Raw genomic sequence first — 15,698 nt, 5'->3', positions numbered from 1 at the left:
CCTCATTGAAAAATCACTAATCTATGAATTTTTCTCATGAAAATTTCCATCAGAAAAATTGATAAGATGCTCGATGAATTGAAACAAATCGCAAAGTAAAAAAAGGAGAGTTATATTCACCCGATAGCACAAGGGGAAAAGCCACTGTGTTTATGTCAATAAAAAAAAACCTGACTGTTATCAACAATTTATCTCTTACTGATAGTTCCCCAATCGGAAGAAAAGAACGGGATGAAGTGAGAAAGCCGATGGAAATGGGAAGAATAACAATTCAATTGCAGTCAAGTCTGTTCTCTAATTTATAAGTTTGTTGGTCTGAGTGTGCATTCTATTTAAAGAATAATCGGACTTCTTGGCGACGAGGTTATCAGTCGATTTTTCCCAATACGTATGTCTGTTAGTCTTTTCGCAGTTGTTTCGTCCGGATTATTGAACCGCAGGCTTTCATAATTACTATGTTCAAGTCAACTCCATCGATTACTCTAGAGCTAACACTAAATTATCCGTTTAGTTTTAGCCGTCAATGCAATCTACACTTCTTTTTGCAGTTGCATTTTCATTTAGCAATAAATTCATGTCTTCGCAATAATTTTTCGACAAAAGAAATTTATTCCCGACGAGACTAATCGAAGAGTAGATTCGGAGAAAAAACGTTTCCTCCACCGGGTTATCACCGCAAATCATTCGACGTGCAATTCATTTCATCTCATTATTCTTTAACCCTCCAACAGCTATTCGGTTATCACCGATGACAGCAGTACGTCAGTCCGTGGTTTATAAAGGGAAACCACTGGTCAACTGAACATTAGTCTTTCGAGATGACTTGTGGGATTAAGCACGTCATGGGTAAGCCTGTCTGATTACACGATTCTGAGAAGTGTGCGTCAATTGAGAATTGGTTCGATAAAATTGACGACAAGTGGACAATTGATTCAATCTTGGTCTACGCATTTCGAGGTGGTAAACTAATTTGTTCGTATTGTTTAGCACCGGTGGCCTGCTTCTACTTCCTCGAGTGAGATTGACGTTCCATCCGTAATTTTAGGGGGTTTCGATGGCCCCATCAGGAATGATGAAACCAATTGAGGTAGGTAACAACTGATGGGAACATTTTGTTCTCCAAATTGATCTAATGTTCTCTTTGGTTGTTACCACCAGAACTGAATTGATTAATGGAGCTTAGAGCAGTGGAAATCATCTTGTGGATGTTTTGGAATAGCGCACAGTCTCTTGGTCGTTACGATTTACGAATTTGGTGCGGTGAAATGGAGTATAATTGAGAAATCGATAAAGAGAATTTTGTTTTCATGCTACATGCATAATCTACTCATGTGTCAGTATTATATATAATTAAATATGATAAAACATGCATTTGTTGATTTACTACAATGACCGTTTTATTTTGTTGTTCGTTTTTAAAAGAATTTGTTACAAGCCCAAGAACGAACAACTGTAGATTGGATTGATAAAAACAGTTAATAAAATTACGTTCTCAGAGGATATTTAATAACTATCAGAATACATGCTACATGCATATTCTACCCATGCTTCAGTATCAATAATTACAAATTAATAAAACTTACGAAATTCATGTGCTTAGCTAATTTGATAATTTACGCCAACCTCCGATTCCTTGTTTTTCAACGTCGACTTGAGGTAGTGAATGTAGGAAGATATCAAATCATCCATCTTATACCCTTGAGCAGTCTCGCAGAGGATTTTCTGTCCCTTCATGAAGTTCCCTATCGACATGTGGAAGTAAGTATTTCCGGAGGACCAGTTGGAAAGTTCCGTAAAGTTCCACATCCCGAGAATTTCTTTTGATTGCGGGTGAATCGCACTCACACCGTTTTTATTGATTCCTATTATCAAGGATTCTGGAAAACTCGGTTCTGTCGATTGTTTCACTTCGAAAAATGCTGAACCGAAGGTGGGCCAATGGTAAATGTGCTGGAGAAACTGGAGTTTCGCGTCATATTGACTCATTCCTAACAGAAATAAAGAGAAAATCCCATGAATTCTATTGAGATTAAGGCAGATGACAGTATCGTTAATGTTCCAGTCATTGCCATTGAAACATTCCGTAATAAATAAATTCTCTTCACAAATTGATGAATAGAACTTAATTATACTTCAAATTAATTTGAATAATACCTTGATTGTTAAATGAATTACCTGATTGTTGATTATATGACGAGGAGATATGTTTCTTCCAATCATTTGGTCGATACACATGGACAATATCAGCAGGAATGAACTCCTTGAGTTTATAAGGCACCTGTGCCATCTCGTCCTTGGCGTTCCCAAATTTACTCCGATAAATAAGCGCTGCAAGCTTAATAGCATCCTGCTTGCTGCAATTATGGTATCCCCTGAGATACTTTGGCAACTCCTGATGAAAGTAGAAGATATCGTCCGCCTTAGGGTCCCGTCCCGGACAGCAATTAACCCACAACTTCTTCATGAAGAATATTTGGTACTGCACCTGAGTAATGCCAGACGACTTCGAGGGTCTCGACTTCTTCATCCACTCCATCAACTCATGAACAAAGTCAAAGAAGAAATACTCATGTGGCACAGAAAACACTTTATCAGAAATTTTGACGAAGAGACTGAATCCATCATTGTTCTTCAGCTGCATTCTCTCCACAATATCCTCGCAAATATCGACCGCCTTCGTCAAAGAGTGCACCTCAAAGGCTTCATCGGTATCGTTGGGAAAATAAATCTTATGGAAAATCTGAAGGCTCTTGAACCTGATGGCTTCCACCTCAAGAATGTACGGTGGATACTTCCTATTCCCATACTTCACCGTTCTCTTCAGTCTATTCAAGCAATCGACAGCAATGGGGGTCCTCGAGGCCCTCAGGAACATCTCAACTTCTTTCTGGACATTCGTAGAACACGACATGACACCCGTGGCCAGCCACATCAGCTCCCACCCCCTTTCTTCGCTCAACCTAATCTTATTCTCCGTCAATTGTCGAATGATCTGACAATAGACTTCATCCCGAAGGTGCGAGTGTTCCAGCGCAGGTGCAAATATCAGATTCGTGTACTCAGTACCCAAACGCTGACGATTACTAGGTAAGTCCCCTATATACCTCAGAATATTTGTGAAGATGCTGACTGCCACTTGTGACAATTCCGAATCCTCGCAGACTCTCGCCAGAAGTGCAGCCTTCATCGGAGTCCTGGTGTGCTTGAACAGAGTCTCTTGCACTGTTCCCTTGGCCGAGGATATTGTCGATCCTCTCGAGAGGGTGACATTGAAGCTCTGTCTGAAGTGCTCCTGCGCGAATCTCTTCAAAGAATACGATTTCGGCTCAGTTTTCTCCATTCTCCTGCGAGCCAGTGTATTCTTCGTTGTATAGTCAGTCCTGAAGATGTCTATAATGGATTGCGGCGGTTTCCCGACAGTTGGTATCACATAAACACACTCCGAAAGGAACTCCCCCTGCTCTCCATTCAATCCCTCTCCGTATCCCCACTGAGATGTCATGATAGAGTGCCCCTTGCATCCGACTAACTTCACCAGATCTCCTCTTCTCAGAGACAAGCAGGAAGTCTCACCTGGGCCAGCTGTCACATCGTTCATGTAGTCCTGAGTGGCAACTACGTAGATCGACCGCTCCTTGAGGCCATCCACTAGGAAATTTATAAGAGAAGCTAGATCTTCAGCGTCAAACGTCTGAAGTATCCATTCCTCTCTCTGGACAGTCGTTATGACAATGTTCTTGGACGAACTCCCCTGAAAATTCTGAACTGTCACCTGTAGGGATTTAAAATAAAAATAAGTTGAGTGCAAGTGAAAAAAAATATTTTTGCAATCAATTCTACAAACAAAAACAAAAGGAAAAATCATTACACACCTCAGCTACTTCTGGAAATGACATTTCCAACAGCATTTGTTCTTGATCATCAATAAAATAAATTCCAGTCCAGTTGATAGCAACGATGACATTGTTAGTAGACAACTCAGGTCCCGATGTCTTCACGGTTTCGTAGAACCTTGAGAAGAGGATGGGCCACGTAATCTTCGCGAACATTACGATGTCCTCCTTCGCTTTGATAACGGGCGCCCCTTCGATAACATTAACGTTCTGCTCGTAAGCTTTTAGAGTCAGTTTCTGCCATTTCTTCAGGGCCTCGTTCACCGTCCCCTGGAGGAGATGTGTGGGGATGTACAAGGGCATAGCACTTTTCACATTATCCTCCGTCATTCTCTTCTGATGATCAACATACAATTGCTGGGCCACAACCATCGCAATATCCCCTTCGTGACTGCACCTGTACTCTCCCTGTTTAATTCCTCTAGTGATCTGATGATAAATAAGATTTGTCGCGATACTGTCGAGCGTTGGGTCGTGCCAGGGAGCGAAGATCTCTTTTCGCAGAAATAATCTCCAGGGAACCGAGCGCTCTGACTGACCCTGCTCCCTGGCGTACTGCTCACACTGGCAAATAGCGTCCAGAATGTGCTCCTTTCCTGCGCCGAGTGACAGAACTTTATCGTAAAGAGTGATAAATACTGAGAATCCGAAGATGTCGCGTAGATTTATGCTCCCGGCCACTGCCTCGACGACTTCCTGAGAGGTGCTGGCAGAGTCCACCTCAATTGTCTTGGATGCCCCGTCCATGAAGGTCACCCCTAGGAGAATTGGACTCTTATTCTTCGTCGCTTGGAGCTCCAGCCAACTTGGGGGCTGCGTCCTTGAACCGTTTTTGTAAGTCCGCGTGAGTCGTCGGTCGCAGTACGGCGCATATCCTGGCGGCCCTGATCTTATGAAAGACCGGAGGTAGTTGATGAAACGTTCGGAGGGCGAGAAACAGCCCACGCAGAGCGATAGAAGAATCCAGCCTCGTGCGTGCGACGCTTTGCTCGGATTATTCGTCAGCTGTTTTACGATCTGACAATAAATTTCATCTCTGAGCTCGGGACGGAGAATTCCGTGGCCGATTATGAAGTGCAGTTTCTCGAGGTTTGTACTGCGAGTCTGGAACCAATGCCCGTAACTCTCGTTAACGTACTCATCCTCGAGGATACCTCGTCTGATGTGGTCGTGCAATTTATTCTGCCTCTTCAGGGTCATTCGAATGAGGGCCCTTTCTTGGGGCTTGCTGTGATTCATCAGCTCTTGGTACTCTTTAGATCTGGCGAAGGCCTTCGACAGGGTTTCAGTGACTGTTGACATAACGGTTTTCCTCTCGGGGGTGTCTATGGGATTTCGTGGCTCAGGGAGGTCCCCCATGAATCGCAAGATGGTGATCCAGAGGGCCTCGGAGGACAGTTGATCAGACGGCAGAGGAAGGTCCAGGAGGGACTGCTTCAACGGGCGTCTAGAGTACTGAGGGGCAATATTAGCTGCGAAGTAGGTGGCTGCGAACTTACTGAAGTGGAAGGCCGAGAGATCGTCGGGCTCTTCTTCCTGAGGGAGCTCCAAAATACTTGTTGTATCTGATGGGGCTTTTGGTTTTGATGGAAGGTCCTGTGAAATTTAGTTACAAAATTGCGAGGCTTCTGGATTGAGAGAAAGGATTTAGTTCTGTTAATTGAATGAGTTCTTTTTCTTAAATTAGGAAAAGGCAGTTCGGAAGAAAAATCTTTGTGCCACTTACTGCGTACATGTCTGCAGGTAACTCCTTGACCCCGGGTGTCGGTGGCTCTTCCTTCAAAAATTCGAAAATGGTGTCGATATTACTCTCCTGAGGCTCCTTCGCCGGAGCCTCCATCTCATTCCTCTCAAAATGAATCATTGACTCTCGCAATTCTCTCAATCGATTCTCATGATTCTTTGCTGCAATTGCTTTCCAATCAGAGTTGCCACTGGCTTTCAACCGGTTCTCCTCGTCAGTTTGTACCTTCTTTATCTCGTGGAGCCTCTGCTCTCGCCACTGAAAGTAATAATGAAGTGAAGGATTACGATGATACGATACGTAGACTATCTATAAAATTAATCGGTACACAGTTTTGCTTTTAAATCAATTTCGATATTGGAGTTTTGATATTGAAAATGTAATAGTCTAGTTACCTGGGATTTTTTTCTGTAGAGACCGCGAACAAGATAGCCACGGAACAGCGCCTGCAACGAAACATCATCACTTGAGATTGTATCAAAAGAATTAATTATCTAAGGTTATTTATCATTCACCTGCAGAGCCACCACGAATTTCCTTTTCTTGCGGAATGAATGAGTGATCATGCGCGACCTGATGCACGCCTGCAGTCGCTGGTACCCCCGTTTCAACTTCAGGTACTTCTTCCGGGGACCATGACCCCGCCATACGCGTTGAATTATCAAGGCTGATTTTTTTATTTTCAAGTATCTGAAATATAGTCAAGCATTATATTCAGACAGTTATCAGTGCTATTACCTGATGGCCTAGATATTGGACAACAACAAATTATGACCCTGGCAAAGCTAAATTGTTGGCACAATTTGTTATTCAAGGGCGAAGGTATCTCCGGGTATTGAAAGTTTTCGAATCCATTTCTCCTACAACTATTAACATTTGTTTATGAAATTACTTGAGTGCATCGTAAAAACGAAGAAAACAAAATCGTATAATTTTTTTGACTCTTTTCTAAAGTAAGAGATTGTTCTATAATATTACAAACAAAATTGTTACCTTCGCCGGGCGATCCATCTCCTAGCGTATGTCTGAATGACAATAATGCTCCTGGCGATGACCTGCCCTCTCTCTCGCTCCAGAATAAAATCTTGCTGCTCCTTGAGAAAGACCCTCGTCCTCCCCAGCTGATAATCCAAGTTCCCATCTCCCAGAATACTCTGACAAATCGCCTGAGCGGCTTTCCTCTGGTCCTTCACTGTCCGTCCCCTGATTAAAGCTCTGAATCGCTCATAAAACTCCTGATAACTGTAACGAATTGGGTAGCCAGCCCTTCTGATGCTGGCAGTCTCCATCATCCCGGAGTACCGCAGCTGTCGGCAGCACAAATGCCGATCGAAAAGCCCGGGCATTTGCTCGTCATTCGGTTTGATGCACCTCACAAAGAAGGGGTTGCAGCTCTCGAGGGTTCTCATCAACAGTTCCAAAGACGATCGAAACCCCAAAGACAATGAGGGCGAGCGTTTTTTTCCATCAATGGACAGCATATCTTCTGGGAAGATAGACTTCAAGAATTTGTTCGAGGATATCATAATCAGTTGCTTCAAATCTGCGGAGAAGGTATCGCGATTCTTATCTAAAAATCCATGGACTTCGTAATCGACAGCTCCAGCGAAGTGTCTTATTCCAAAAGCCTTCACTAAATCGGATTTCGGCTTTATATAATTATCATTTCCACTGTGCACTTGATGTGTCTTCGCCAGGAGAGTGAGATCAGTTCCTCTGGGGAATTTACTTTCCTCGTCAATAAGAGCCATTACATTCAACTGCTTTATTCCAATCAAGTCCAGCACCTCCTGGTTGTCCTTGAAATCAATGTGCTTCCACGATATTCCCTCTCCACTGTAGTACTCCTGCTCGATCTTGAAAATATGACGGACGAAGAACTGTTGGAGATGTTCATTCGCGTAGTTGATGCAGAGCTGTTCGAAACTATTGTGATCGAAGTTCTCAAATCCAAATATATCAAGAATCCCAATCGAGTTCTTGGTGGTTGTTTTGGGCTTAAATATCGTCGTGTTGATCTTCTCGACAATCATAATGAATAACTGACCGTAAACAGCCTTGACAAAGGCATCTCTCACCTCAACAGCAAGCTCCCTGGATAGATTACTGACAACCCTCTCGCCATGTGCAAAAATTGTTCTTCTCGTTAATGCTTCCTTCAGCTGTTTCGTTCCCACTCCAAGGATCTCAGCAGTCATCTTCACAGATGCATCCTCCTGAATTTCACAGGTGTCCATGTTCGACACGACTGCTGACTTGTAGTTGAAGTTCCCCAGGTGTAGGATCGAGGAGAGCAGTTCAATGATACTTGTAAACTCGTCGTCAGTGAAGTTGAGGATCTTCATGGCTGCCCGGACATCAGCGAACTCTTTTTCATCGTTTCTTCCTCGGCATTCTGAGGTACCGCAGAGGTACTTGTAGCCACCACTTCCCAGCCCTAGTCTCTTTTTCTCTTCTTTCGAGAGTCCTGCGAGGATCGAGTAGAAAATGTGGTAGTTCCTCTCCCCCTGGGACTGATGAACAAGTCGGCATTTTTCCAACAGGTACTGCTCGATCCTGGCGCCCTCGATTGCCCCTGACTTGTTGAAATTCACGTCGATGTATTTTCCAAATCTCGATGAATTATCGTTGCGGACTGTTTTAGCATTTCCAAAGGCCTCGAGGATGGGATTCGCCTCGAGGATCTGCTGCTCTATCCAAGAATGCTCGCCGCTGATTGCTGCTAGGTATTGCAGGATCAACTTAGTGCTCTCGGTCTTGCCGGCTCCACTCTCTCCACTGATGACTATGCACTGATTTCTTCTGGTTGTCTTCATCTCGGTGAAGCAATTGTCACCGACAGCGAAGATGTGCGGTGGCTGTTCGCCGATTTTCTTGCCCTGGTAGGCCAATATCTCCTTAGGGGTGTAGATGTCGAGGATCTGATACGGATTAATTGCAACCAGCATACTTCCGGTGTACGTGTAGATGAGGTTCTTCGCGTATCTCATATGCAGATTCTTTAGGATTGCGTATTCCTGAAGGTCTCCCAGTTTTATCATGTCTTCGACACCTGAGATAGAGGTGGGGTGCATGTGCTTTGCGATTCGATCCTTCGGGATGACCAGAACCTGACGAAGGATGCGGATCTTTTATTTGATCAAAAAACTTCTATTTCTATCGAGAAAGGGTTAATGGAAATTTGAGAGAATTGTGGAACAAAATCAAGAGATTTTTCTTATCATGATACATTCTTAATTAATCAGGGTGGTAGAAAGAAACCTGCGTTGATACTTCTGATTACTCTCCCGTCTTAGAATGAAAGAAAATAGGGGATCAGCGCAATACGTGAATCGATCACAGATAAGATTAGAATGAACTACTTTAACGAGACCACATAAGATGAAATATACTTTACGTTGCCATCATCATCTTTAATTGTAATTGTCTTCGTGTCGAGTGCGGTGATCTTTCCCCCCAGGAGCACACTGAACTCGGTGTTTGACGGATTATTAATCCAGACATTATCCCCCTGGAACATTACATCGGAGGGCATCATAACCAGAACTGTTGTCAACGTGTCGTAGAAACATTGAAACACTATATGGCTTTAACAATTAATGTTGACCTTTTTCCATGTGCAAATGCTCTTACTGTACAGCTCAACTTACATATATTATTATCTTATATTATCAAAGTAAGTGAATCATTTCAGAACCAGAAGATCCCTCCGAGGAAATAATGTATTTCAAGCAAATAAAAAATTTCGCTTGTGTTTACATAGGGAATACTGTTTACTGTTGTGTTGGGTGTACTGTTTGACGGTTGTTTATGTGAGAGCCATCCACATAAAGATATGACGTAAAGAATCTTAAGAAGCTCATGATAACACTCATAAATATATCTGGTACTTACGGGGGCTAATTTATTCTCCATTATTGTAGAGTGATGTACACTTATGGTGTCATGACCAAATCCACTTGGGGATAACAAAACCACGAGTTGTATCTCTTGCAAGATTCGTGGGGACTGATCACTCAGGTATCCCCATCATCGATATCAATCGTTATCAGTATTGATTACTTGAAGGCTTCTTCTATGATGAGCCATGATAAAATGATGTGGATGTTTTTCACAACACATGATCTGCAAAGTGTGGAGATCATGGCGGAATATACGACAGGACAGGACCTAGTGAATAGGGGGATGACGTCTTAATTGTTGATCGCTCTCAGAATATTGGCAAATATTAATATACAGAGACCGTTAATCCCACCACAACACTCGGGAGATGCTTGAAATACTGGAAAATGACTCAGGTTCAAATATGACAAGTGTTTTTTTTCCATCATTGCTTCCGTGGCGCAATTGGCTAGCGCGTTCGGCTGTTAACCGAAAGGTTGGTGGTTCGAGCCCACCCGGGAGCGATATTTTTGAAATTTTTGTCTACTTTTCTCCCCAAATAAACCTCTCTCATCGCATCTATTATCTCACTCACTCTAATTATTTTAAAATCGCATAACATTTATTGTTTTTGGATGTTAAAAGTCAAACAAAAATAATCCACATAAATAACTTCTCCGGCAGCCGGGAAAATACCCTGGTGGCGGCGAATTTCGATTCCAGAGGGAAACATAACCTAACATTTGAGGTAAACAACGCCAACGCGGGCTCTTCAACATCTCTGAATAGTTCTAATATTTATGTGAATTTATTGAGGATACTTAACAGGGTCCATTGTGTCAGCTCAGTGTAGTTTTGTGAGGTTTTTTATCATGGCTCAACAATCGCCAGCTCCAAAAATAAAAGATCTTCGTCTTCCCATGTCGAGGGTAAAGACAATTATGAAGAGTTCGCCGCACGTTGAGTCTATCGCCCAGGATGGGCTGTTCTTAGTTACAAAAGCCACTGTATGTACTTCGCTGCAATATTTTTATTTTCTATAAAATATGCTTCATCTTTGCGCCACAACTTTCTCAGTACAACATAACTTATTACAGTCCCTTTATTTTTTGATGTGATAGTAGACATTTCCCTCTGAGACTTTATCCCCAGTTTATGTAGCAAACAGTACACAGCACACAATTTGTTAAAAAATAATGGATGTCTTGTTGAATGTCCAACGATACTAGAAAAAATGATTTGACTGCCATCTTAAGATTTCATTGTCAAAGTGTACCCACCGAATTTTCTTAAATTATGATGCAGTTTCAGTATTGGGCAGTTTGCACTGCAAAAGTAGAAGAATTCGCTTATTTGTGCTGGTTGAATATTTATATTCAATTCCTTGTGTGCCATTTCTCCTATACACTCATCAGGTTGTTTTACATCTTTATCATCAATTCAACTATTTATAAAATAGAATATTTTTTACCTTGAAATTGTTTTTTTCGTTTCTAGTATGATTCCAGCGTGAAATTAAGGGCTCCCATTGTTCAATAATTCAATTCTTTATGAAAATCTCAATATATTTTGCAGGAAATGTTTGTTCACTTCATGTCGGAGGAGGCCCACAAGCAGTCCAAGAAGAGCTCCTGCTTGGATTACAAACACCTGGCGGAGGTAGTGCAGACAAACGAGACCCTGGAGTTCCTCAAGGAAATAATGCCGAGAAAAATAACAGTGAGACAATTCAAACAACTGATGGCTGAAAAAGAGGCTGCAGAGAGATCCAGCTCAGATGAGAGTTCAACAGACTCTGACAGTGACAGCCAGAGTGATAGTGAGTCTAGCTCTGATAGTTCTAAAGATGAAGTCATGGATTCGGGAAGTGATAAGGGGACGAAGGATGACAAAGAGAATGGAAAGTCTGAATCGAGTGAGTCCAGTAATGACAGTGAGAGTGATTAGTAAAGACTAGAGCAATTGCGTTTTTTAGAATTGACATGTGAATTCTCTCTTTTTTAACGATAAACATACTGGGAGTGTATGGTCTATTTATTTCGGGAAAGAAAGAGGTCGAGTTGTAGAAGAATAATTGTTGGAATTAGCAGGAATTGTAAATTATTCGGTTTTCTAGGTAATCATAATTAAAACGACCGTTATTATCATTTTTAATCAACATTTGCGAGTCAAATATTGTTTAAACGATTTATTTTGACCGAAAAAACTAACATTGTCCATCAAATTGTAGACGACGAAACCATTTTAGTTCATTTGATATCATAACAGTGTAGACAATCGTATCTTATAAATTGTAATGAATGAAACAATGTCCTACCTTCTTAAATAATTATTGGTGGAAAAAAAATATTTTCTGTTTTATAATTGGTCATTAATATGTAATGTGGCTGACCAGCAGTTAATTTCTGAAAAAAAAAAACAAAATAAATTTGTAGTACCAGAAAATGTTGGAAATTCTCCAGATTAGGCTCGATAAACGAAGAAAAAAAAATTATCTTCTAAAAGTGCTGCTGTGACTAGTGCTGGGCCCCACGATTTTCCCCATGAGCACATCAATCACCTTCATTTCTCGTTCAGGATGACACCTTTTCACGTGGCTTCGTGCATTCGTCAAGTGTTTCGCCTGCTTAGCACAGTAAGGACAATTGTATCTGGGTGGTACCCCACACTCGTACCTGACATGAGTGTTCAGGTTACACCTGTGTTTAAATGTCTTGTGACAACTTGGACACGAATTATTCGACTCCCAGTCGTTAACCACTGGTGGTGGAATTTCCGGAATATTCGATGAAAGCTCTATAACAAAAATGGACAGATGTTATTGATGAAATGGCTCCCTAAAATTATTAAAATAAACTTATCGACACTACAACTAAGGTTTTTGGATGAAGAAACAAGAAACCAGGGACTACGACAGATATTTCCTTAAAACAATGTATTCAATGCCACGATATTGCTTATTATTTACAGGCACATGCTTGATGTTTCTATTATTAAAATCCCAATGAATGAAATTGACCTCAAGTATAACAATTTATTATTCTTGATGGGGTTTTGTAAACACTTTGGGTGGTGGTGGCTCCCAGCAGTCCTCGTTCAACTTCTTAGCGAGAAAGTATATCTCAGCGAGTGCTACAATGAGGCCGCAGATTATTCCTAATAGTAATCTGAAGCCAAAATCAAGGCTACCCACGATGAGTTCTAGCCCTATGAAGCCAAATGCAAAGGCTGCTATCACTGAGAAGACGAATTGGGCTACAGCGATGAGTTGTTTATTAATTTCCTTCACTGAAATCAAGAAAAATAGTCACAAAATGATTATTTGGTTTGTTTTACATTTATAAGGCCCTTGTACGGTTTCAATTATTTGAAAACATTCATATGTAAATTTGTGAGACCGAGAACACCCTTACACAAAAAAATAGGGGAGGAAAATGCAAGAAATTAATAAACTCTTGTGAATTTCATAACACTTTCTCCCCGTAGAAGTCCGTGTTATCACTATGCGGGATTTATGTCGCCTTACTTATCTATAATTATTTTTATATTCTACTTTGGGACGTGCCACGAACCGTCGCAATTGTTATAACAATTTCTGGGTTAATTAATTGCTGAAATGCAAAAAAATCGTTAGAAAAAGATTATTTGTTCCGCTGGGAAGTTTATTGCACTACGTTTCAAAAATATTCACGCATGTATTCAGAAAAAATTAGACATCTTCCCCTTCAAAGAATCATAAGAGAGAAAATTGCAAGACATTTCTAATATTATTCGACTCAATTCTGCCCCTCAGTTGAAACTCTTTGCTTGTGCATCTACATCACAGTTTTTACAGCATTCGCTAAAAATTTTTTTTTCCGCTGATTCAAGAGGGTGGGGATGATATTTACTTTGGTATGAAATAGTGTCCTCTGGGTAATGTTTCCTGACGGCGTCCACCCCTTTGGTCATCGCCTCGTACTCCCTAGTTGACTGTTGAGCAGTCAATTTTTGGATTCTCGCTTCGAGAACTGGATTCCTCGGTGTGATCTTGGGCTGTGGTAAAATCACATCTGCTCCCTCCAGAAGCTCGTGAATATAAACTTTGGTGCTGGAAATTTTCCTGTGTTCGATGAGGAAATCGTTCAGCCACTTGATGTCCTCGATCTTCAGTGGTACTGCGGACTTGTGGGATTTCTTCAAGGCTCGTAAACCTGTCGGTGCTTCGGCCACGTCTATGTTCTTCCGGACAAAGTGAATTAGCTTCGATGGAGGCTTTATCTTCACTGAGGGATCGTCAATCTGCTCTACAGGCATAATGACACAGAATTAGTTGGGGGATGAATTTCTTATGGGTTGATGTGGAGCTTCTTCTCAAGATCAATGTAGAATTCTCGAAGTTCCTTCTCTTTGTCGGTGAATGTCTCGTCCACTTTGGTGCAACGAATGCTCATATCATTGATGAACTTTTTCCAGTCCTCTTTTCTAATTTCTCGGTTTTCAAATAATTGGATTTCCTTGGGTGAGAGAAGAACAAGATATTTGTGAATGATTTTTGCTGAATAAAGACTTGTTTTTCGTGTTTGTTTAAATTATTCAATTGAATGACTTAGGAAATATCGAATGAACGAAGGTTAAGTCTGGGTCTGATAAACTTACAGTGTTAAAATTCTCCTCTCTTCGAAGAATTCTATCGCACATGCTCAGGGCAACATCGGTGTTCGCTTTCAAGCTGGGAAGGTGACAGTCACCAAGCTGTTCAGCTCTGTCAATCTGACTTTGTCCAAGCTCAGTTGAGTATTCCAGGATTTTGAACAGTCTCTCTACCTCTCGGTCACCCCTCTTTTCCTACGAACCATAGAACTAATTATAACAATAAATCATTATTTCCACTGTTATCATAGGAATGTTATTTTCTCATAGAATCTTATTGATATTGAACCGAATATTTAGCTATAATTCAATTAATTCGTAGTATATGTCACATTCAGAAATAATTGTCCAAAAATCCATTTAAAAAGAGGTAAATTAAAAAATGTAATTCGTATCGATCATAACTCCCAATGAAGAAATCATTCGAGAATTGAATAATTATTGATTACCTCAAATTCACGAACAAAATACGAGATTTCACCATTTACAAAGGGACGATGGACGAATAGTCTGCTCCAAATTTCGCCAGTGTCTATGGTCACAAAATTTATTCAATTAAAACATTCACAGAATATCATGTGAAAGAGGTTTACAGTTCTATGTATTATGACTGCAAGTGATGAGGTACAATTGTTTATGGTAAATTTGGGCTGTGACACACACCTTTTATCACTGACGCCATGTTCCGGAATGAAGATAGTCATATGGTTCCACACGTGATGCGTGTTAACGGAGAATTATCTGTGTTCAGATGCAACGGTAACTCACGAGATTGAAAGTCACTAGAAGACGACTGGAAAACAGTTATTTTACATCTGCACCATAATGCCAATATCTAGCAACACTTTTGTTGGAGGGAAAAAAAAAAAATTACACTCGAAAGAATATTTTTCCCCCTCTATATGATCTCTACGGTACGGAGAATCGGTGAAGGCATTGCTACGTTATGAATATTCTGAGAAACGCTCGGCGTGTTATTGTTTGGCTCTCTTGCTTTGGGGTTTTCAAGTCAGTCGGTTGGTGCTCTCCGGGCTGTAAACAGTAGCGATAGCGAGTGTCGTGTCGCAGTATACGCGGGGTTTTCGAAGGAAACGGTTATTGTGGTGATGTGTAGAAGGACTCGATGCAATTGCTCATCTTTTTGAGGTGAAGAGAATAAAGAGATCAGTTGTGGGCGGTGATTAACGCTTTCGAACAGCCTTTTGAGTGAAAGAGACGAGAATTAGAGGGAATTGGCGGTTTGGGATTGCTGAGGTGTTTGTGGTGTCGGGTGAGTGTTATTTATTACGGCAGTCAGCGAGGATTCATCACTCTCAGTTGTTGTGGAGGGTTGAGATGTGATAAGTGATGTTGAGCTTCGAGGAACTGTTAGTTTTGAATAACTTTTCAAGTGGAAAGGATGAAAATTGGAGAGAAATGGCGGTTGGGCGTTGCTGAGGTGTTTGTGGCCATTGGGTAATATTGGTTTTCGGGGAAATCAGTGAGATTTTGACTTTCAGTAGTTGTGGTGGGTTGAATGTGATAATTGACGACACAACTTTGGGGCA

At 41.2% G+C, this 15,698-nt stretch overlaps 5 protein-coding genes and 1 non-coding gene across 7 annotated transcripts; 2 read left to right on the top strand and 4 right to left on the bottom strand.

The window, feature by feature from the left end:
* Window positions 1-1,062: 1,062 nt before the first annotated feature.
* Window positions 1,063-9,974, bottom strand: LOC135162462 (myosin-VIIa-like). 2 transcript variants are annotated; one of them, XM_064120944.1, is made up of 9 exons: window positions 9,532-9,974; window positions 9,035-9,148; window positions 6,631-8,747; window positions 6,153-6,327; window positions 6,033-6,083; window positions 5,620-5,895; window positions 3,873-5,489; window positions 2,176-3,772; window positions 1,063-1,988 (listed from the first exon to the last, which is right to left on the bottom strand). In XM_064120944.1, the coding sequence occupies exons 1-9, from the start codon at window positions 9,550-9,552 to the stop codon at window positions 1,597-1,599; spliced, it is 6,360 nt and encodes a 2,119-aa protein (XP_063977014.1). In that variant the 5' UTR covers window positions 9,553-9,974; the 3' UTR covers window positions 1,063-1,596. The 2 variants fall into 2 exon arrangements, with proteins under 2 accessions (XP_063977014.1, XP_063977015.1); XM_064120945.1 differs by lacking the exon at window positions 9,532-9,974 and having other exon boundaries at window positions 1,064-1,988; window positions 9,030-9,126.
* On the top strand, window positions 9,970-10,043 carry Trnan-guu (transfer RNA asparagine (anticodon GUU)). The gene has a single exon. It is a non-coding gene; the product is annotated as a tRNA-Asn (tRNA).
* Window positions 10,035-11,964, top strand: LOC135162474 (chromatin accessibility complex 16kD protein). Its single transcript, XM_064120972.1, has 2 exons — window positions 10,035-10,526; window positions 11,095-11,964. The coding sequence occupies exons 1-2, from the start codon at window positions 10,392-10,394 to the stop codon at window positions 11,464-11,466; spliced, it is 507 nt and encodes a 168-aa protein (XP_063977042.1). The 5' UTR covers window positions 10,035-10,391; the 3' UTR covers window positions 11,467-11,964.
* On the bottom strand, window positions 11,693-12,495 carry LOC135162624 (longitudinals lacking protein, isoforms A/B/D/L-like). Its single transcript, XM_064121275.1, has 4 exons — window positions 12,488-12,495; window positions 12,387-12,391; window positions 12,080-12,315; window positions 11,693-11,924 (listed from the first exon to the last, which is right to left on the bottom strand). Exons 1-4 carry the CDS (start codon window positions 12,493-12,495, stop codon window positions 11,841-11,843), a joined length of 333 nt encoding a protein of 110 aa, XP_063977345.1. The 3' UTR covers window positions 11,693-11,840.
* Window positions 11,693-13,815, bottom strand: LOC135162472 (uncharacterized protein). Its single transcript, XM_064120970.1, has 3 exons — window positions 13,410-13,815; window positions 12,539-12,807; window positions 11,693-12,315 (listed from the first exon to the last, which is right to left on the bottom strand). Exons 1-2 carry the CDS (start codon window positions 13,813-13,815, stop codon window positions 12,557-12,559), a joined length of 657 nt encoding a protein of 218 aa, XP_063977040.1. The 3' UTR covers window positions 11,693-12,315; window positions 12,539-12,556.
* A 32-nt stretch (window positions 13,816-13,847) lies between these two features.
* Window positions 13,848-14,941, bottom strand: Muted (muted). Its single transcript, XM_064120973.1, has 4 exons — window positions 14,815-14,941; window positions 14,601-14,683; window positions 14,158-14,346; window positions 13,848-14,015 (listed from the first exon to the last, which is right to left on the bottom strand). Exons 1-4 carry the CDS (start codon window positions 14,831-14,833, stop codon window positions 13,848-13,850), a joined length of 459 nt encoding a protein of 152 aa, XP_063977043.1. The 5' UTR covers window positions 14,834-14,941.
* Between the last annotated feature and the right edge of the window lie 757 nt (window positions 14,942-15,698).

This window comes from Diachasmimorpha longicaudata, chromosome 5, assembly GCF_034640455.1.
Source record: "Diachasmimorpha longicaudata isolate KC_UGA_2023 chromosome 5, iyDiaLong2, whole genome shotgun sequence".
In the NCBI taxonomy this organism is placed as follows: domain Eukaryota; kingdom Metazoa; phylum Arthropoda; class Insecta; order Hymenoptera; family Braconidae; genus Diachasmimorpha; species Diachasmimorpha longicaudata.
This window is presented reverse-complemented; position numbering and strand designations above follow the sequence as displayed.